Source organism: Hyperoodon ampullatus (assembly GCF_949752795.1).
Source record: "Hyperoodon ampullatus genome assembly, chromosome: 10".
Lineage (NCBI taxonomy): Eukaryota > Metazoa > Chordata > Mammalia > Artiodactyla > Ziphiidae > Hyperoodon > Hyperoodon ampullatus.
In genome coordinates, this window is record NC_136923.1 from 41,191,739 (window position 1) to 41,214,771 (window position 23,033).

General features: G+C 45.1%; 1 protein-coding gene across 2 annotated transcripts in view; it reads left to right on the forward strand.

Annotated features, from left to right (window-relative positions):
- Window positions 1-1,139: 1,139 nt before the first annotated feature.
- The window catches only part of SCAP (SREBF chaperone), a gene marked incomplete at its 5' end in the record, with an annotated part of 38,856 nt that continues 16,962 nt past the window's right edge, over window positions 1,140-23,033 (forward strand). For both annotated transcript variants that reach the window (XM_079713725.1, XM_079713726.1), the window contains 2 exons: window positions 1,140-1,261; window positions 14,898-15,027. In XM_079713725.1, coding sequence (XP_079569851.1) covers window positions 1,140-1,261; window positions 14,898-15,027 — 252 coding nt within the window. The remainder of the gene's footprint in view (window positions 1,262-14,897; window positions 15,028-23,033) is intronic.

Genomic DNA, 23,033 nt, shown 5'->3' on the forward strand with positions numbered 1-23,033 from the left:
ACTTGGAAGCAACAGAAATTAACTGGCTCACACAAGCAAAAAGAGTATTTATTGGAAGGATATGGGGTGGCTCACAGACTGGAAAGAAGAGCTGATGAGCTCGTCTTCAGAAAGGGCTGGAGCCAGAGCAGCCCGTGATCTGGGGAGCAGGAACCTCTTGGGGAAGAATAAACACCACCGTATCCAGTTTTGCTTCTTTCTGCTCAGAAGGCAAAGGCCAGGGAGAGAGGCCTAACCAGCCTGGCGGGGGTCAGGGAGGGGCACCTTAACTGGCTGTTATGTCCAGGCCAAATCCTGTGGAGAAAGGTGGTTCTCAGAGCCACACTGGACTGCTGTTACTCCAAGGAGGAGACAGCTGCTGGGCAGGCAGAAATAGGAGGGGCCCTTTGCCCTCACCCTCCCAGGAACAACTGGGGAACCAGGAGCAGAGATGTCTACCCAATACCACTGTCACAGTGAATTTTGTTTTATGTCAGGGGCCTAGGCTTTTTGGTGTTTTTGTGTTGAGGGCTGACCCCACTGGACTTTCTTTATCAGTGAATCACTGTTTGTGTGAGAATGTTTTTTGAGGGATCAGACCTTGTATAAAGGTTTTTCCCAAGGATTTCTCTCGGTCTGGCCTGTGCACAGAGAATGGAGGGGGGCGGTTTCCAGAATGTCCATTTGGCCAAGAGCAGCTGAAGGTGCTGTCTGTTACACAGGAGTGCTTTCCTGTGCCACGTGTGAGAAAAATGCCCTCTAGGGAGTGGCCTTTTAGAAGTGCCTAATATGGAAGAGGATTGAGAGTTTATTACCAGAGCTAGAGAGGCAGTTTTTTTGTTTCTTTGGTTAGACTTACTTAGACACTACCCACAGTCACTAGGAGCCGACCAAGATTGTGTGTGTATGTGTGTGTGTGTGTGTTTTGGGATTGATGTCTCCAGATCTTGCATGTAGGCCTCCTGATTCCCTGTCCACGTCCCTGCCACCTCCCCCAGCAGCCCTAGTGTTGAGAGCCAAGTACTCTTTGTTAATTGGCTTTTCTCCTTTCTTGCCAGGTGCCTGCCTGCAGATGGTGTCCATTGTCAGTGCTGTCCAACGTGTGCCAGGCTGATCCATGGTCACTTTCCGGGATGGCAGCAAGGTGACTTCAGCTGAGGATGACCCTGACTGAAAGGCTGCGTGAGAAGATATCTCAGGCCTTCTACAACCATGGGCTGTTCTGTGCGTCCTACCCCATCCCCATCATTCTCTTCACGGGGCTCTGCATCTTAGCCTGCTGGTATGTTTCCAAGTTGCCCTGGATATGGTGGGCCAGTGCCTTGGCACAATAGATTTCCTAACCCTGACTGTTCAGTAGCCCTTACACCGTGTGCTTTTTACACAATGGAACTTGAGGCTCATTGGATCTGTCGAGTGGAAAGCTCTAGTCCTGGGGTGTTTAGCCACGACAGTAAAACAGTCCAGGCTGGCCCTGACTTGGTGAGTCACCAGATTTGTTCACATTGCTGGTAATCTGTCTCAAAATAACGTTTAGATGTTTCTGAGAAACTGCAAGATAATTGAAAGCATGATCTTTTAATTTTCCTTCTCAACAGTGGCAGCTTCCTTTTGGTACCTGGTTAAGAGCAGGAGCCTTGGAATGTTGCAAGGCAAAGTCCATTTGAACAGTTCCTTGGACACTGTCTTGTAGGCTAACCCCAGAGACTTGGTTTTCTACTCTCTAGTCATTTTCTTGTGTTCATGTGGACCCTCCTTCTGACCTCTGGTTGATATTTGGGGCCTGCTGTGCTCATCAAGGACTGTTGTGACTGTCATTCTGTCATAGGGCCCCATAGAGCCCTGAAGAGTGTGGCTGATGAGGACATTGTGAAAGGAGACGCTTGATGTAAGATGATATCCAATGGTCCCCTTGGCTCTCAAACAGTGACAGTCATGAAAAGAGCCTAACTGATTATCTTTGTCTTTGGAAAGAATTATGGTTTCCAGATTCATTGTACATCTAACGTTTATAGATGTTTTCAGTGCTGTGCTGGAAGAAGGATGGTTCAGGACTGAACTCGTTATTCAGTTGTTAATGATCACAAGTTCTTCCCTAATTAGGACAAGGAAAGATGAGCATATTCATTGAGAATTTCCTGCTGGGTGCTGTGTTGGTGCTTCAGGTATCTAATTAAATGTCTCGTTAATCCTCATAAAAACCTTGGGAAGTGATCCAGTTATATTTCCATTTAACCAGTGGGGGATGGAGGATTAGAGGCTTGCCTGGTCTACACAACTAATAAGTAGGGAAACTGGGGTTCAAATCCAGCTTTAAAGGGATTCTGGTGCCTGCACCTGTGGCACTCTGTTCCCCCTGACTCTTCTCACTCTGGCTCAGTGTATTTGTACTGATGTTTAAACTTTGTTAATTTGTGTTGTACAAGATTAGACACTTGTGGCTATGTCCTGTAACTGATGAATTAGGAGTGTTCTGAGAACCCAGCTCTTGGATTTGCTTGGGTTTTTTTCCTGTAGGTTAATTGACCCATCTGTCTCTTTCAAAATCATACTTTTCTAGGCCTGGCCCATATGCTAGGGCAGTGGTTCTTAAACCTGAGCTAGCATCAGAATTACCTGGAGGGCATGTTAAACAAGATTGCTGGGCCCTACCCCAGTTTCTCATTCATCAGATCTGGATAAACCCAAGAATGTGCATCTCTAAACAAGCTCCCAGGCCTGGGGACTACATGCTGAGAACCACTAGGCTGTGTGTCTTTCTTGAAAATTTCTCTGAAGTTCTACCGTGTCTCAGCTGAAAGTATTTTCTCTTTTATTCTAACTTCTAGAGCAGCAGTTTGTGGTGACACTTATGGTTATCATTACGCATGTTGCCTTCTGTTAGAGGTGGGTGGGGTCCTGCTCCCCTTCATACATTCTCAGTTGATAGCTTCTTTATATGTGTATGTGTATGGTAAGTAAATACATAATGGATGAATACATTGAATTAAACTTGTGTTCTCTATGGCAGGGGTCCCCAACCCCTGGGCCACGGACCAGTACGGCCTGTTAGGAGCCGGGCCACGCAGCAGGAGGTGAGCGGCAGGTGAGCGAGCAAAGCTTCCTCTGCGCTCGCCATCGCTCGCATTACCGCCTGAACCACCCCCACCCACCCCCACACCGGTCCATGGAAAAATTGTCTTCCACGAAACTGGTCCCTGGTGCCAAAACGGTTGGGGACCTCTGCTCTATGGGCAGTGTAAGTTGAGGAGGTGGTTGTGATTCCTCTTCCACAAAGATGGCTCTAGCTACCGGAAAAGGGAAGGATGTTTCCTCTTTGCCATTCATCTTCTGAGGATTGGATTTGGCCAGCTGGGACCAGGCAGCTTCCTGGACAGGGAAAGTAGGCTATGTGTAGCAGCTGCAGTTGTAGCTGGGTGCAATTGGCCTTTATCTTTGAATGAATAATTTGATATCACACAAGTGTTTCAAAACAGATTGTCCTTGGATTTATGACTTGGGGGCCTCTGGTATGAAAACTTTATGAGATGGCTAAGGTCTCAAGCGTGGAAGACTCCTTCTCGACTCTGGGTGAATTAGAATGGGATGGAGGATGGGGGAAGAGGCAAATGTGATAATAACAATATTTAACAACCAGTACAGCCCCAATGCAGCCAAGCTGGGCAGACACCTGTCTTATATCCCACAGGTGTCTTGGCTGAACATCAGTCCTGAGAAGGGAGTGGGTGAGCCTCAGTGTAGGATTGGGCTGATAGGAGGGAAAGGAAAACTAATCTTCACTGAGCACTGGCTTTGTGGTCAGGTGCTTCCACACACAGTGTTTCATTTGGTCGCCTAACATCCTTGGAGGAGGTGGTTATTCCCTAGTTCTTTTGCTGATGATGAAACTAATGTGGAGAGATAGTAAGTGGTATGTGCTGCAACTGGCCGGTCTGTGTGGCAGATCCAAATCTGTACTTTCTCCACTTCGCTGTGGCGACATGAACTTTATGAAGAACACTGTTTGGTGCTGATACCTTTCATTGCAGGGAGTCTGCTCCTTGAACGAGAAGCCTCAGAAAGAGAATCTCAGTTGCAGTGGGCCAGGGACAGGGCCTGGCGGGATCTGCCTAGACAGAGGATAGAGAGGCTTTTTGAAGCAGTGGCCCTACATAACAGAAGTTGAGGAGAGAGCATAAAATTGGGTTTTACAGCCACCTCAATAAAGATTGCTATAATATATGCCAAGAACTGTGCCAGACCAGTGATGCAGAACACAGTCCCTCCCACAGTCTCAGCCTGAGAGAGCTAACTTCAGTGCCATTGGGTATTGTGCATAGCACATTTGACCTAACCTTGGTGCAAAGGGAGACAGCGTTACGGAGGCTTCCAGGGAGGAGAACACCTGAGCCGAGCCCTACAGGAAGAATAGGTGGCATCTTCCTTGCCTCCTTTCCTGTTTATGGTTGTGTTCATTCAGCTCGCCGCTCTCCCAACAAAAGCACAGGGAGGCTACTACCCTGGCGCACCCTTCTGAACCTGCTGCCTCTTTTGGTCCCATTCTCTAAGGGCACTATGGTTTCCTCTTATCTTTACAGTCACTCTGTACTGGGGTGTACCGTCACATTCTTAATGCTGTGCACTTATTTTTTCAAACCAGCATCTTTGTTATGTGATTGTAAAGGAATTTAAAATTTTTCTTAAAATCTGATTGGCTTAGGAGAAAATTTCTAAGGCTAGATGAAGTCCCTCAGCCTCCAAAGATGATAAAGGTTGTATCAGAAAATCCAGAGATTCTGGGCCTTTATGGACAGGAGACCAGATATTGTGGACCCAGGGCACAAGCCTCGCTATCCTCTTCTGTATGGGAAGCTTTTCTATCCAGAGCATCTCCCCTTCTGCCAGAGCTTCAGGTTGCCTGCAGAAAATAAAGTGTGGTTAATAGATAGGTTTTTTTTTCATATTCTGTAATTTTTTTAAAATTGAAGGGTAGTTGATTTACAGTGTTGTGTTAGTTTCTGGTGTACAGCAAAGTGATTCAGTTTTATATATATATATATATATATATACACAAATTCTTTTTCATATTCTCTTCCATTATGGTTTATTATAGGATATGGAATGTAGTTCCCTGTGCTCTACGGTAGGACCTTGTTTTGTCTATTTCATATATAGTAGTGTGTATTGTCTAATCCCAGACTCCTTACTTGTCCCTCCCTGACCCCCCTTCCCCTTTTGTAACCATAAGTTTGTTTTCTATGTCTGAGTCTGTCTCTGTTTCATACATAAGGTCACATTTGTGTCATATTTTAGATTCCACATATAAGTGATATCATAAAGTATTTGTCTTTCTCTTGCTGACGTCACTTCGTATGATCATCTCTAGGTCCATCCATGTTGCTGCAAATGGCATTATTTCATTCTTTTTTTATGAGTAGTATTCCATTGTATATATGTACCACATCTTCTTTATCCATTCATCTGTCAAGACATTTAGGTTGTTTCCATGTCTTGGCTATTGTAAATAGTGCTGCTGTGAACATAGGGGTGCATGTATCTTTTTGAATTTTGGTTTTCTCCGGGTATATGCCCAGGAGTGGGATTGCTGGATCACATGGCAACTCTATTTTTGTTTTTTTAAGGAACCTCCGTACTGTTTTCTGTAGTGGCTGTACCAATTTACATTCCCACCAAGAGTGTAGGAGGGTTCCCTTCTCTCCACACCCTCTCTGGCATTTATTGTTGGTGGATTTTTTGATGATAGCCATTCTGACTGGTTTGAGATGGTACCTCATTGTAGTTTTGATTTGCATTTCTCTAATAATGTTGAGCAGCTTTTCATGTGCTTATTGGCCATCTGTATGTCTTCTTTGGAGAAATGAGTGGACAGCTTTTAGTAGTTTTATTAGATACTCAGATTCCATTTAACTGCTTACCTTTATTGTACCTGGAATGAGAGAGTTGTTCAGCTTGAACCGAAAGGACTGCTGCTCTTGCTACCTCTGTCTGGATCTAGCAGCTGCCTGGGCTGTGGACCTGTTCATCCCACTGGATCACCCTGGGAGCCATAAATGCTCTTTCCTCTGGGAAAATCTGATGAAACTTGTAGCAAGTAGGCACTGTGGCAAGAGGTATCTGTTTACATTTCCTAGAAGTTAGGCCACCAGGACCAGAGGTGTGGCTCAGCAGCAGTCCAGCAAGGCAGAGGGTGCTGTTTCTTGGGACCTGTCCTGGGAAGTGGTAGGTGTGCCATGGAATGAAGGAAGAGTGTCTGGGTGCCAGGCCAGCTTAATTGCCCTATGTGTGGGTCAGAGGTTAATGTGAGGAGTCATCAGGTCACCTGTGATTCCATAACCTGCCTGGTCATGGTTAGAGAGGGTGGATTTTAACTTGGAGAGCAAGTTGGAATCATGATGAGACCATTCCAGACCTCCTGAAGGAGGATAATCGTACAACCTGTGTGGGTATCTGAGAGCAGACTTGACCCCTTCCTCCTTCTTTTTCTCTGGAGGAAAGCAGCACCTTCAGGCTGAGGCTGGACATCTCAGTTGTGGTGGCCTCCGCTCTCAACCTCTCTCCCTTGTCTGCCTACAGCTCAGGTTTCCCCACGATCATCGTGACCCCTTTGTGGGTGGGCACACAGGAGACTATGGAACAGGCTCCCTCTTTTTGTACCTATGTGGCCACTCTCTGGACACATTTATATTCCATTTAATGAACAAGAAAGAAATCTGAGTAACTGAAGCCCTGTCTGCACCTGTGCTTTGGAGAGCTGGGCTGGATAGCTGAGAACAAAGTCCCAGAGCACCACTGACCTCTGCCCCAAAGCCTAGACTCAAGAGCCCAGGGGACCAGCTCCAGCAGCTGCTCCTGGGTCTTGTTCAACATTCCAAAGCCAGAGCCTCCCTCCAAGCAGAAGTTACCCCTGACCTCACACACGAGCTCTGGAAAAGCTCTGAAAGGCTTGTAGGAGATCAAATACTGCTTTATCACCCCAAATTTCCTCCAACCCCAAATTTCCTCCAACAGAAGAGAGATCAGGAGATCTCAGAAATTTCCCTTTATAGTCTTTCACTACCCCACCCCTAGTCCTGTATTGTTCTCCCCTGAGAAGGGAAGAGAGAAAACATGTCCCACTCCTGATGTCTCCAGAGAGGTGTCCTGTGCCACATCTCTTGAGTGTCATTTTTCTGGTTGCTCTTCCTGTATGTCTTCAGTGTCTCCTGAGCTCCCATCACAGATGACTAGGAGTGAGAATGGGAGGAGATGTAGAGCCAACATCATCATTTGTGGGACCCAGTGCAACGTGAAAATGCAGAGCTGCTGCTTCAGAAAGCAGGGGAAACGTACTGTTAAACGTACTAAAATATGCTCGGATGGGAGTGAATGAAAGAATTCCTCCTGCCAAAATGCCCATCAGATTGCTGTGGTGCAGCCAGCCTGGGATAGGCGATGGCCAGTGCCTCAGCCTGCTCCAGGACACTGCGGGGTATGCACTTCTGAACAGCCCTCCATGTTTTGGTCAGGTGCCGGCAGGGGGCAGCAGCAAATGGATACCTGGACAGGGAGGGGAAGGCCAGATCCTAGGATGCAAGTTAGCAGTGGAGCTGGTGGTCAAGCACCTGTCTCGGGGAGGAGGGACCACCTGTGAACCTACACTCCAAATCCTCAGCACATGCTCCATTGTGATGGACTTCATTTACAAAACACAAGTTGAAATGTAGATTTATTAAGAATTTCCACATATGGTGAGAATGTAAATTGATACAGCCACTATGGAAAACAGTATGGAGGTTCCTTAAAAAACTAAAAATAGAACTACCATACGACCCAGCAATCCCACTACTGGGCATATACCCAGAGAAATCCATAATTCAAAAAGACACATGCACCCCAATGTTCATAGCAACATTATTTACAATAGCCAAGTCATGGAAGCAACCTAAATATCCATCAACAGAGGAATGGATAAAGAAGATGTGGTACATATATACAATGGAATATTACTCAGCCGTAAAAAGGAACGAAATTGGGTCATTTGTAGAGACATGGATGGACCTAGAGGGTGTCATACAGAGTGAAGTAAGTCAGAAAGAGAAAAACAAATATCATATATTAACACATATATGTAGAATCTAGAAAAATGGTATAGATGATCTTACTTGCAAAGCAGAAATAGAGATACAGATGTAGAGAACAAATGTATGGATACCAAGGGGGAAAGGGATGGGGTGGGAGGAATTGGGAGATTGGGATTGACACATATACACTATTGATACTATGTATAAAATAGATAACTAATGAGAACCTACTGTATAGCACAGGGAACTCTACTTAATGCACTGTGGTGACCTAAATGGGAAGGAAATCCAAAAAAGAGGGGATATATGTATACGTATAGCTGATTCACTTTGTAGTACAGTAGAAACTAACACAACATTGTAAAGCAGTTATACTCCAATAAGAACTTTAAAAAAAGAAACCTTGCATTTTGCTTTTTTTTTTTTTTTGCGGTATGCAGGCCTCTCACTGTGTGGCCTCTCACTGTGTGGCCTCTCCCGTCACGGAGCACAGGCTCCGGATGCGCAAGCTCAGCGGCCATGGCTCTCGGGCCCAGCCGCTCCGTGGCGTGTGGGATCTTCCCAGACTAGGACACGAACCCATGTCCCCTGCATCGGCAGGCAGACTCTCAACCACTGCGCCACCAGGGAAGCCCTGCACCACCAGGGAAGCCTGCATTTTGCATTTTTGTAGAATCTTTTCCTTGGTGTTTTTCTTGAGCTTCTATTAAAAGGAATTTATGATGGTTTAAATTTTTAAACAAAACAGAAATGTAATACAAGAGTATACTGTGATGTTAAGAGGGTGGACTCTGGGGCCAGACTGCCTGTGTTCACATACTGGTTCTGTCAGTTTCTTGGGGGCTAGAGGGGATATAGCTTCTGCGTGCCTTGTTGGGTTGTGGTGAGGCTTTTTTTTGTTTTGTTTTGTTTTAATATTTATTTATTTATTTATTTTGGCTGCGCCGGGTCTTAGTTGCAGCACATGGGATCTTCATTGTGGCATGCGGGCTTCTTAGTTGCAGCATGTGGACTTCTTAGCTGTGGCACACACGTGGGATCTAGTTCCCCAACCAAGGAACAAACCCAGGCCCCCTGCATTGGGAGCGCAGAGTCTTACCCACTGGGCAACCAGGGAAGTCCCTGTGGTGAGGCTTAAATGAGAAAAAAGATGGAAGGCACCTGGCACACAGTAGGTACTCAGTGAGAGTTAGAAACCATCATCATTGTTATAGAGACAGAAATGGGCAGGTTCACCATCAGTGATAAGAACCGTGTTGGGGTGAGTACGGGGCATTTTGGCAGCAAATAGGAGGAGGGGCCTTAACTCAGACTTTGGGGAAAGGGGAGAGACTTCCTAGGCAAATGATACTGTAGTTGAGGCCTTGAAGCTGAGTTATCTAAGAGAAGAATGAGCAAGAGTGTTCCAGCAAGTACAGAGCCTCAGAAGCAAGAGGGGAGTTGTGTGGCTCCAGGGCAAGATTGGAGAATGACTGTAAGCCACTTTAAGCATTTCAAGGCCTGTGGACATTTCCTAAGAGACTTTATCCTAAGAAAGTGGATGCTCTGGAGTGTGCTGCCCTTCTTTCTCTTCCTGCTGGAATGTTTAGACTCCTGGAATTCACAGATATTTTACATATTTCAAATCTTGAGAAACAGGCTGCCTTTAGTCAGTATGTTTTGAGCAGCTACTGTATGGAAAGTGAATGTAGATAAATAAAATGTACTGCCTGCCTTCATCTTGTAGTAGAGCTAGAGCTTCAGCAGTCTTAGCTCTGGGCCCCAGGACTCCTCTCTGCACCCAGAGCTCAGGGGTCAGCCCAGGCATTGTGCAGAGCTTTCCCCAGCAAAACCTTAGCTAAGTCCAGAGACAGCCCTTGACACCTCCCTCCAAACAGTTGAACCTTAGCTTTTTGGAAGGAGCAAAAGAGAAGCAACTCTTCACATAAAAGGGATTCTCGATGGATTAATAGCTGATTTCTTCTCAGAAACCATGGAGGCCAGAAGGCAGTGGGATCACATATTTAAAGTGCTGAAAGGAAAAAAAATCAAGAGTTCTAAATTCTATAAAACTATACTTCAGGGACTTCCCTGGCGATCCAGTGGTTAAGACTGCGCTTCCAACACAGGCGGCACCGGTTTTTGTTTTGTATTTTTAAATATTTTAAATTTTTATTTATTTATTTTTGACTGTGTTGGGTCTTCATTGCTGCATGTGGGCTTTCTCTAGTTGTGGCGAGCGGGGACTACTCTTCATTGCAGTGCACGGGCTTCTCATTGCAGTGGCTTCTCTTGTTGCGGAGCACGGGCTCTAGGCACACGGGCTTCAGTAGTTGTGGCGCATGGGCTCATTAGTTGTGGCTCGTGAGCTCTAGAGCACAGGCTTGGTAGTTGTAGCGCATGGGCTTAGTTGCTCTGCAGCATGTGGGATCTTCCCGGACCAGGGCTCAAATCCGTGTCCCCTGTGTTGGCAGGCAGGTTCTTAACCACTGCGCCACCAGGGAAGCCTGGGGGCACAGGTTTGATCTCTGGTCAGGGAACTAAGATACTGTATGTGGCAGGGTGTGGGCCAAAAAAAAAAAAAAATTAAACAGTGACTCTTTCAAATTGAAAAAAACAACAACAAAAAACTATACTTCAGTAATGAAAGAGAAATTAAGACATTTCCAGATAAACAAAAGCTGAGGGAAATTGTTACCAGTGCACCTACCCTGCAATTTGAAGCCATAAGAAAAAATAAACACTAGTAAAGATAATCAGTATTGTTGGTTTGGTTTGTAATTTCTTTCTTTGTCTTCTGTGATTTAAAGGGCAAGTGTATTAAACAATAATTTAAAATCTACATTAAAGAGATTAAATGTAAAGTGTAATCTTTGACAATATAAAAGGGGAGAGACAAGGATGTATAGACAGAGTGTGTGTATCCTGTTGAAGCTAAGCTGCTCAGACTGCATGATTTCAGTTGTCTTATTTTCATGATTGCTGATCCTTTCTTTGCTCAGATTTGCCGTTGAACCCCTCTATTCAACCTATATAAGTTGTTAATAATAGAATTCCCAAGGTGACCACTAAGAAAATAACTTTTTTTTTTTTTTTTTTTTTGCGATACGCAGGCCTCTCACTGTTGTGGCCTCTCCCGTTGCGGAGCACAGGCTCCGGACGCGCAGGCTCAGTGGCCATGGCTCACGGGCCTAAGCGCTCCTTGGCATGTGGGATCTTCCAGGACTGGGGCACGAATCCACGTCCGCTGCATCGGCAGGCGGACTCTCAACCACTGCGCCACCAGGGAAGCCCAGAAAATAACTTTTTAAATATGTAGAACAGGAAAGTAGAAGGGAATCAAAAGTGGCACACTACAAAAAATCAATACCCCCCCCCTTAAAAAAAGGGCAGCAATGGAGGAACTGAGGAACAAAAATCATATAAGACAGACAAAACAAATAGCTAAATGGCATAAATAAATCCTTCCTTGTCAGTAATCACATTAAATGTAAGTGGATCAAACTCTCCTATTAAAAGAGTGGCCAATTTGATTTTACAAAGACTTTATCTACATGCTGTCTACAAGACACTTTAGATATATACTACGCTTTTTTTTTAACTTTTTTTTTTTTGGCTGCACCCCACAGCATGTGGAATCTCAGTTCCCTGACCAGGGATTGAACCCATACCCCCTACACTGGAAGCATGGAGTCTTAACCACCTGGACCACCAGGGAGGTCCTTAGATATACACTACACTTTAGATATAAGAACACAAAGAGGTTGAAAGTAAAAGGATGGAAAATGATATTCCATGCTAAACAGTACCCAAAAGAGAGCTGAAGTGGCTATATTATTATCAGACAACATTAAAAAATTTATTAGAGACAAAGAAGGACATTATATATTGATAAATGCTTCAATACAACAAGAGGATATAACCATTATAAACATATAACACCTAACAACATATCCCTAAAATATATGAAGCAAAAATTGACAGAATTGAAAGGAGAAATACACAGTTCTCCAGTAATAGTTGAAGTCTTCAATACTCCACTTTCAATGATGGCTACAAGCAGACAAGATTAATATGGAAATGGAGGACTTGAGCAACACTGAAACCAGCTAGGCCAATACATATTCTTCTCAAGTGAACATAAACATTCTCCAGGATAGACCATATGTTAGGCCACAAACAAGTCTCAGTAAATTTAAAAAGATCGAAATCATACAGAGGATCTTTTCCAATAACAGCAGAATGAAACTAAAAATCAATAATAGAAGGAAGGCTTCCCTGGCAGTGCAGTGGTTGAGAATCCGCCAGCCAATGCAGGGGACACGGGTTCGAGCCCTGGTCCAGGAAGATCCCACATGCCGCGGAGCAACTAAGCCTGTGCGCCACAGCTACTGAGCCTGTGCTCTAGAGCCCATGTGCCACAACTATTGAAGCCTGCGCGCCTAGAGCCCGTGCTCTGCAACAAGAGAAGCCACTGTGATGAGAAGCCCGTGCACCTCAATGAAGAGTAGCCCCCACTCGCTGCAACTAGAAAAAGCCTGTGCATAGCAACAAAGACCCAACGCAGCCAAAAATAAATAAGTAAAATAAATAAACTTAATTAAAAAAATAATAGAAGGAAAATTCACAAATACATGGAAATTAAACAGTATATTCTAAAACAACCAGTGGGTCGAAGAAGAAATCAGAAAGGAAAATAGAAAATACCTTGAGATGATGAAAACAAAAACACAATATACCAAAACTTATGGGATGCAGCGAAAGTAGAACTAAGAGGGAAATTCATAGCTGTATAAAGGACTGTGGACTCCTATCTAGAATATATAAAGACGACTCAATTAAAAACAGTTAAAGAGTTGAAGAGTTGCTTCACAAAAGAGGATTTATCCAAATGGCTAATAAGCACGTGAAAGAGTTTTCGACACTATTTGCTGTATATTAAAACCACAGAGAGATACCACCACCTCCTCCTCTAAATGGTTAAAATTAATTGGACTGACAATATCAAGAGGTGACAAGGATTTGAAGCAGTTGAAACTCCTATCACACTGCTGGTGGGAACATAAATTTAAATAACTACTTTGGAAAACTGGTGTTACGTACAAAGCTAAATATACGTATACTCCACAACCCAGAAATTTCATTCTATGAATATACCCAACAGAAATGAATGCTTACATAAAAATGAGTGTATACGTAAAAATTACCACAGTAGCTCTATTATTAATAGCTTCAGCTGGGAACAGCCAGATGTTCCTCAACACTGGAATAGATAGATGCACTGTAATATGTTCATTCAGCAGAATAGTACATATGGAAAAGAATGATCTGCTACATGTGCCACTGTGGATGACTCTAGTAGATGTAATTTAAGAGAAAACAGCCAGTCACAAAAGAATACACAGTGGAATGGATGATTTCAGTTATATGCCATCAGAAACAGGCAAAACTAATTTATGGTGATAGGAATTCTAATAGCGGTTTATGGTAGTGGATACTCTTCACTGGGCCAGGGCACAAGGACACCTTCTGAGGTTCCGGAGATATTTTATAGCTTGATCTAGGTAGTGGTTACACAGGTGTAGGCATATGTAAAAATTCATTGCACTATATACTTAAGATTCTTTTTAAATTTATATTTTATTTTTGGCTGCGTTGGGTCTTTGTTGCTGCATGCGGGCTTTTCTCTAGTTGCAGAGAGCGGGGGCTACTCTTCGTTGCAGTGCGTGGGCTTCCCATTGTGGTGGCTTCTCTTGTTGCAGAGCACGGGTTCTAAGCATGCAGGCTTCAGTAGTTGTGGCATGTGGGCTCAGTAGTTGTGGCTCTCAGGCTCTAGAGCACAGGCTCAGTAGTTGTGGCGCACGGGCTTAGTTGCTACGTGGCATGAGGGATCTTCCCGGACCAGGGCTCGAACCTATGTCGCCTGCATTGGCATGCGGATTCTTAACCTCTGTACCACCAGGGAAGTCCCTATACTTAAGATTTGTGCATTGTACTACATAAAAGTTAATTCTCAGTTTTATTTAAAACTGAGAATTAACTTTTATGTAGTACAATTTTTTTTTTTTTCCGCACCGCGCCACATGCGGAACTTCCCCGACCAGGGATCAAAACTGCCACCCCTGCAGTGGAAGCGTGGAGTCTTAACCACTGGACCACCAGGGAAGTCCTGAAGAAAAAGTTTTAAAAGAAGTGAAACCTGAAACAAAAGCACATCCATCTGCCAACTTTTTGATGTTAGGCCAAGCTTTTTCCTTTGCGTGTGGTAGGTCCATTGACTTCTGTTCAGCCTGATCTAGTGTAAACCACACCCTCAATGTGTTTTGCACAGTTTCCATGGTCTGTCCCTTTAAATTAGAGCAATTTGCTCAGCAGTCTGAATCAGGATCCTTCTGGATTTTTGTTTACCCAGTTTTTTTTTTTTTTTTGGCTGTACCACGCAGCATGTAGAACTTCCCAACCAGGGATCGAACCCATGCCCCCTGCAGTGGAAGCACGGAGTCTTAACCACTGGACCACCAGGGAAGTCCCTCCCCAGTTTTTTCTTGTTGTCTTACTTATGTCTAATTTGACCAGAAGTTTGTGTAGCATCTGGCCTTTATTACATCTCCAAAAATATTCAACCAGTAAACTACTTCATAAAGTAGTTTATGCATTGGGCTTCCTGTGACTAAAAGGGAGTTTGAAAAATTCTGATCTAGAGGCTTCTGAGTTTTCTCCTAGCTCTGAAGTTTTATGACTAATATTTTGTACATTTGTACAGTTCTCCTAGCATGGAGAATTTAGTGCAACTGCAGTGGTTCCTGTGTCACTGTTACCTCAGCACAGCTTCTACCTGCCATCGTGTCCTAACTCTTCTCTCCTTTTTGTTCATCCCAGCTACCCACTGCTGAAACTCCCCTTGCCAGGAACAGGACCCGTGGAATTCACCACTCCTGTGAAGGATTACTCGCCCCCGCCTGTGGCCTCTGACCACAAGCCAGAAGAGCCTAATGAGCAGCCAGAGTGGGTAGGTGCTCAGTGTATCGCTGAGGAGAGCCCTGGGCCTTGGGTGCAGACTGGCCGAGGCAGGGGTTCTGTGAGCGAGTGAGGGTGGTCAGCTTCTGATGTGTGAATACATATACTTGAATAGCTTTATAAAGGCACAGAAAATATTCAGTTATACATTTAATATATCTAGTTATACACTCCTGTTTTGAAAGGAAACACCAAACTACATAGAAAGAAGTGTGTCTGTCCGAGAAAAGCTGGGGATTGTGGTTGCCGTAGCTGTGGACAGCTGGGTCTGGGTTCATATGTAGGCTGCTCACACACCATGCACAGGTGCCAGGCAGTGCCCTGGCAAACTGGCCATCTCCTTCTTGCGCAAGGTCGTTATGGGAACCACTGAGCATCCGTAGAGAATGTTTTATCATCAGAGTCCCAACACCATTTAATATTTGCAGTGTGCACCTAATTTTTTCAAATCTGCTAGGTCCTGTTTTATCCTCACAATCCAGTCAGGTAAAACATGCAGGTTTTGTTTATCTCTTTTGCAATTAAGGAAGCTGGGGCCCAGAGTGATGATGTACCTCAGTTTAAATTTAGTTTTCTTGGGGTCAACACTGGATTAGAACTCCAGATCTCCTGACCTGAAGCCCACTGCTTCTTCTTGAATCATACTGTTCTCAGCTGACTGTCTCTGAGCTGAGCACTAACGTAAACAAGGAAGAAACAATCTTTCCAGTTGAGCGTCTGAGGTGCAGGACTTAACCCACCAGAACTCTGGACTCATTATTTGGAAATCTTCTAAGAGTGATTAGTTCGTCTCTAAAACTTTTACCTGCCAGGTATGGATGAAGTGTTCTTCCCTCATGTATTGTGCTCTGGTCCCATGGATTGGTGCTGGGCTTGCTGAGTCTGTTGTTGAGGAACAAAACCAAGCTCAGGGCACAGAGCTTTTCCTCTCCTACCTTCTCTCTGACAGTGATTACACATTCTTTCCCATTTCCTTTTTGGGTAATATAGCAGCCAGGTAACTTGTTATAAACTGTGCTCTAATGTTGCTGAAATAGAGATATATCTGGTAAGATAGGTATGTGTTACAACTACACATGGTGTCAAGAGGAAGTACACAATCCAGGCTCAATGGTACTCTGCGCATGAAGGTCAGATGTGGCAGAAACCAGTTCTGTTGCTTCATGTCTCAGCTTGACCCTTGGCTCACTATGGAACCTTACTGGATCAAGCCTTTTGCCTCCATTAACCTCTTCATGCAGTTTTACCACATAATGGAGCTGATGGTTCCCGGTCACAACAGGGTTGTCTGTGTTTGTGAATGTTTTGTGACTAGTAGAGTTCAGTGGACCGGATGGTACAGAATAGATGTTTCATGGTACAGCTGTTAGGGGTTTACTTGTTTGTGAACCCTTTAAACTTCCTTAGTGTTCTGTCTTTGGCCTGGGATGGTGATAGTAAGCAAGTGTACAAAATAACTTGAGGGTTCAGGAATTAGAAGATTGTCCCTTTTTTCTCTTTCTGATTGGGGTCCCCAGCCCCTGAAAGGTTGAGAAGGAGACCCAGGCCCTGGTGCAGTCACCTGGTGTCATGCAGCTCAGTGGTCAGTTATCTCACCTCCATTGACTGTTTCATCATAAAAATAAAGGTCAACACTATAGGAATTCTAAGGGTTGCTTTAATTATAAGGAACAGGAAACACAACCCAAACCAGAGTAAGTGAAAAGGGCATTTTTTGAGTCATATAATTCACAGCCACAGGCAGGGCTTACTCAAGGGCAGCATGGTTTAGGCCTCAGAAGGAGTCCACCTTTCAGCTCTGCCCTGTCTGGATCGCTCACTGTTGTCTCCCTAACAGTGGCTGCAGCAGATTCAGTCCCATGTTCTTGCAATATCCAATCCAGTGGAGGATGAGAGGGTGCCCACTTGGCTCTGAATGGGGTTACCTGCCTGTCCCCACGCCAAACCCTGTGGCCGAGGGAGGTGCTTTGTTGACTGACTTCATCACCTGATTGTCTTCATCACCAGGCTGGGGTTGAGAGAGGATGGTTTCCCAAGGAAAATTAGGACGCTCGGGCACTGGGCGTCTACTGCTCACACCAAGGAACCAAAATGTCCTTCATTCCTCTGTTCATTTCTTTATTCAGCACATGTTTATTGCACGTGTGCAGTGTGCCTGGCAGAATGATCTTGAGCCTCACTGCTCTGGAGGAGATCTAGTGTGCTTGGGAGGAGAAGACAAAGATATCAGTTTAAAATAAATTCAGCATATGTCAAAGGGAAACAGGAGCCAACTGAAAGAGCTCCAAATGGCCAATGCTGGAAAATAAAATACATTTTGCAACAAAATAAGTAAAGTAGTATTGGATTATAACCCACAGTGTAAAATAAATATCTGAGTCCATATGATTGAATAAATCAGTGAAGGAAAATAGACAAATCTGGGCAAAAATTCTAAATTTGTGTAGCTTGGCTTCCCCAGTGGTGCAGTGGTTAAGAATCCGCCTGCCAATGCAGGGGACACAGGTTCGAGCCCCGGTCCAGGAAGATCCCACATGCCGTGGAGCAGCTAAGCCCGTGCGCCACAACTACTGAGCCTGCGCTCTAGAGCTCATGAGCCACAACTACTGAGCCCGTACGCCTAGAGCCTGTGCTCCGCAGCAAGAGAAGCCACCATAATGAGAAGCCTGCGCACCATAACGAAGAGTAAGCCCCGCTCGCCGCAACTAGAGAAAGCCCGTGCGCAGCAACAAAGACCCAATGCAGCCAAAAATAAATAAAATAGAATAAATTAATTTTTTAAAATGCAGTAAAAAGTAATCATTGTATTAAAAAATATATATATATAGGTAGCTACTCTGCCCTCAGGGAGGTGGAATATAATCCCTCTTCCTTAATTGTGGACTGTGCATAGTGGCTTTCTTCCAAAGAGTACCGTGTGGAGAGGGGAGAAAAGCGTCTCTTTACAGTGGAGAACCTGAGCAAGGTGATGAGGGTCAACATTAACAGTGATAAATCAGGTTGATGATATGTACCCTTGATGTGTGACAAGAAGGGTGCTTTACCTCCGTGGTCTTCCTCCCAAAACCCCATAAATCCAGTCTAATCATGAGAAAAACTTCAGACGAGTCCCGATTGAGGGATGGTCTACACAGGTCCTGACTAGCGCTCCTCAAGACTGTCAAAGTCATCAAAAAAAAGAGTCTGAGCACTTCCCTAGTGGTGCAGTGGTTAAGAATCTGCCTGCCAATGCAGGGGACACGGGTTCTAGCCCTGGTCCAGGAAGATCCCACATGCAGCAGAGCAAATAAGTCCATGCGCCACAACTACTGAGCCTGTGCTGTAGAGCCCAAGAACCACAACTACTGAGCCCACATGCTGCAACTACTGAAGCCTGTGCACCTAGAGCCTGTGCTCCACAACAAGAGAAGCCACTGCAATGAGGTGCCTGTGTACAGCGAAGAGTAACCCCCACTCGCTGCAAGTAGAGAAAGCCCGTGTGCAACAACAAACACCCAATGCAGCCAAAAAAAAAGTCTGAGAAACTGTCACAGCCAAGAGAAGCCTCAAGAGACAGGACAACTAAATATAACATGGTATCTTGGATGGGATCTTGGGAGAGAAAAAGGACATAGGTACAAGCTAAGGAAATCTGGTTTCCTTACTTTTCCTTAGTGATAGTTTCTCAGACTTTCCTTGTTCTTAATGACCTGGACAGTTTTTTTTTGTAAATAAGTATTTTATTTTATATTATATTTAATTAATTAATTAATTAATTATTACTTTTGGCTGCGTCAGGTCTTCATTGTGGCATGCAGGATCTTTTTGTTGTTGTTGGGTTGTGTGGGCTTCTCTCTGGTTGTGGTGTGCGGGTTTTCTCTCTCTAGTTGTGGCACTTGGGCTCCAGAGCATGTGGGCTCTGTAGTTCGTGGCACGCAGGCTCTTTATTTATTTACTTATTTTAAAATTTTATTATTTTTTGGCTGTGTTGGGTCTTCGTTGCTGTGTGAGGGCTTTCTCTCGTTGTGGTGAGTGGGGGGCTACTCTTCATTGCGGTGCATGGGCTTCTCATTGAGGTGTCTTCTCTTGTCGTGGAGCACGGGTTGTAGGTGCACGGGCTTCAGTAGTTGTGGCACGTGGGCTTAGTAGTTGTGGCACATGGGCTTCAGTAGTTGTGGTGCTGGCTCAGTAGTTATGGCTCACGGGCTCTAGAGTGCAGGCTCAGTAGATGTGGCGCATGGGCTTAGTTGCTCCGCGGCATGTGGGATCTTCCCAGACCAGGGCTCGAACCCGTGTCCCCTGCATTGGCAGGCGGATTCTTAACCACTGTGCTACCAGGGAAGTCCCACAGGCCCTTTAGTTGAGGCGCGCAAGCTCAGTAGCCCTGCAGCATGTGGGATCTTAGTTCCCCAACCAGGGCTTGAACCCATGTCTCCTGCATTGGAAGGCAGATTCTCAGCCACTGGACCACCAGGGAAGTCCCGATCTGGACAGTTTTGAGGAGTGTTCCTCAAGTAAGATTTGCTTACTTTTCTCTAGATTAGAGTGGGGTTATGGGTTTTGGGAAGGAACACTACAGAGGTAAAGTGTCATTCTTTTCACATCTGTCAGCCTCCTAAATTATTTTTTAAATTTCCATACATTAAAGTTCAGTCTTTGTGCTGTAAAGTTCTTGGTACTGTCAGGTTTGTTTGGGTTTTCTTTAAGCCTTTCTAATAGAAGTATGGAACAATCTAGATATGTTTTTAATTTGCATTTTCCGGATGACTACTGTCAAGTGCTTATTGTATTTGCATACCTTCCTTTGTGAAGTGTTTCAGTGTTCTGCCCGTTTTGAATTGAGCTGTTTGGATTTCGTTTTATTGAACTGTAATTCTTTCTGTATGCTGGAGGTGTCTCTTTCTATATAGTATATAGTCCTCTTTCTCCCCTTTTGCTGAAGTGTTCCCCCGCAGTGGGGTGGTGTCTGCACCCTGCAGTTGGGCTTTTCTGTGTCCTCCAGAAAGGACTCTAATCAACTCTACTGGGTCCTTGTGCTCTGAGTTAGGTCTGCCCTGTGTTGGAGTCACTGATCAGTTGTCTTGTGGGTAGGGGAGGACAGTTCCCTCTGGAAGGAGGGATGTTTTTACCAGAGGAAGACCAGAGCAAAGCAGAAAGGTGAAGACTTTCCATTTCACAAGCATGTGACCTTGGGTAGGTTATGTAACACCTGTGTACCTTAGTTTCCACATTCGTAAAGTGGGGATAATAATTATACCTGCATTATACATTGTCATAGGATTAAGTGAAAGAATGCAAAAGTTAGGTCAGTGCCTGGCCCATCATTTGCATTCGATAAATGTTTCTGGCTGTCATTGTCATTGATTAGATCTGGTCGGAGCAGAGGGCAGAAGAACAGAGGTTCACATGCTTGCACTGCCCTCTGAGTGCACCGGGCATGCACTCCTTATCTTTTACTCCTTAGTTCACATCACGCTCTCCAGGAAGCCTTCCCCCGCTGTCTTGCAGATGTGTGCTCTGTTTCTCCTTGTGAACTGTAGTGTGACCTAGTTGCAGTCATGTTTCATTCAAATTTGTCCAACCTTTTGCACATAATATATGCTTAAGAAAGGTTTTTTTTTTTTGAATGATTTGTTGAATAAGCGTGGCTTATTTAGGAGACAGAGAGTCTGAAGTGAGGCATTTTTCTTGGAGCTTGATAGGTGATAAGTTAGGTGGGACCAAGTTAAATCTTGGGCTCTGGAGTTTAAATGAATTCTCTGGGCAGTAGAAAGCCATTCCCTTAGAGGCAGTGACATGATGAAAGTGGTGGTAAAAAGGTCAATCTAAATGAACTTAGAGAAACTTGGAGACTGAGTTGACCGTGCCTAGGAGGGAGGGTGAGGGGACAAGAAAGGGGAGGAGAGATTGATTTTAAAGGGATGCCAAACCAATTTTAAGAGTTTTAAGACATAATGATACAACTAGATATCACCAACATGTATTTGGCCAGACACCTTACTAAATGGTTTCTTTTGTTTGGTCCTCACAGTGATCTGCTGAGGTCTGAGAGTTTATTCCCGTTTCCCTCAGTAAGTAAGGGACTGAGGCTTGGAGAGTGTAGAGACCCTTGTCCAAGGCACACAGCCAGGGGTGGAGCTAGAATTTAACCCTGGCGTGTCCCCTGAGCCTGCCCTTCCCACCACACCCCCACCCCCTCGCCTGTCCAGGGCTGGAGAACAAGGAGCCGGAGCCCTGTTTTCCAGAAGAGCTGAGTAATGGGAGTCCTCTGTATGGTGTTGTAAAGGGAGCCCCTGGGTGTGTCAGTGTAAAGGTGAAATACCTGGAGCTCTAGCTTGCTTTCTCTAAATGTGAAGGAAGGATTGTGGTTAAAACAGCAAACTTGAGGTGTCCTGCACTGGCCTGGCTCCCCTAGACCAGGTCACCATGGAAACCTGAACCTCACACCAAGACCTACCTGCCGTGTCCACAGAGGTGGCTGGGCTTCCGGCCCAGCACTGCAGTGTTTGGTGGTAGCCTGAGCCTGAATGCAAGGTTTCCAAGGAGCCCTGGTCAGGGACCCCACAGGTCCTCAGGACCTCAGCTCCCCCTCCTGCACTGCTTGTGCTGGGCCTTTCCATCTATGTCCTGTTCTCCATGGGAACTCACATAGTTCAGAACTACCCAGGCAGGTAGAATATACCAGCTTGGGAATTAGGCGGCCCTGGGCTGTAATCCTGGTCTGCTGCCTATCAGCTGTGTGTCCTTGGGCATATCCTATTTATCTCTCTGAGACTTGGTTTTCTTATCTGGGTCCTCTAGCTCAGGGTCTCTTACAAACTGCAATCAAGGTGTCAGCCAAGGCTGCAGTTATCTCAAAGCCTGACTGGAGAGAATCTGCTTCCAAGCTCACTCAGAGAGTGAGCTGGAAGCAGGTTTCTTGCAGGCTGTTGAACTGAGGGACTCTTGTCCCTCATTGGGTGTTGACTGAAAGCCCCTCAGTTCCTTGACACATGGACCTTTCTGGAGCAACTCATGATATGGCTGACTTCATCAGAGTGGTGGCTCTAAAGGAGGGGGGCAGAGGAGGACTCGTCTGCTTTTTCCTTCCATTAAAAAAAAATTGTGGCAAAATACACACAACATAAAATTTACTCTCTTAACTGTTTTGTTTTGTTTTGTTTTTTTGGCTGTGCCATGTGGCTTGTGGGATCTTAGTTCCCCGACCAGAGATTGAACCCAGGCCCCAGCAGTGAAAGCGCTGAGTCCTAACCACAGGACCATCAGGGAATTCCCTCTCTTAACCATTTTCAAGTGTGCAGTTCAGTGGTATTAAATACATTCACGTTATTGTACAGCCATTATCACCATCCGTCTTCATAACTCTTCGTCTTGTAAAACAGAAACTCTGCACCCATTAAACAGTAACTCCGCATTCCCCTTTTCCCAGCCCCTGGTAACCACCATTCTGCTTTCTGACACTATGAATTTGACAACTTTAGGTACCTCATATAAGTGGAATCATATGGTATTTGTCTTTTCGTGCCTGGTTTATTTCACTTAGCATAATGGCCTTAAGGGTCATACACTTTTGTAACCTAATCTCAGAAATAAGAGCTCATCACTTTTGCTTTATTCTGTTTGTCAGAAGCAAGTCACTAGGTCCAGCCCACTCTCAAGGGGGATTATACTTGGGCATGAGTGCCAGGAGGTAGGGATTACTGGGGCCATGTTAGAAGCCTCCATCTAGTGAGCACTCCTCACTCTGTACCCAGGGGCATCTGTACTCCACTGGCCCTTACGCTTTCTCCATCACCCACTTAGGATACCTCGTGTTGTCTCGTGTTTCCATGTCTGTTTCTTACTTGAGTATCAAGTAGGGATTATGATAGGGCCCAGCACAGTGAGTGGTAGGCCCTGCCCACATCTCCTGCTACCATTTTCGTGCCTGCCTGCTTTCCAGCCACCAGTATCCGCATCTCATTTGTCAAAGGATCTCTGGTACAGAAGGCCTGAGGTGCTGGAGAATTCGCACCCCCT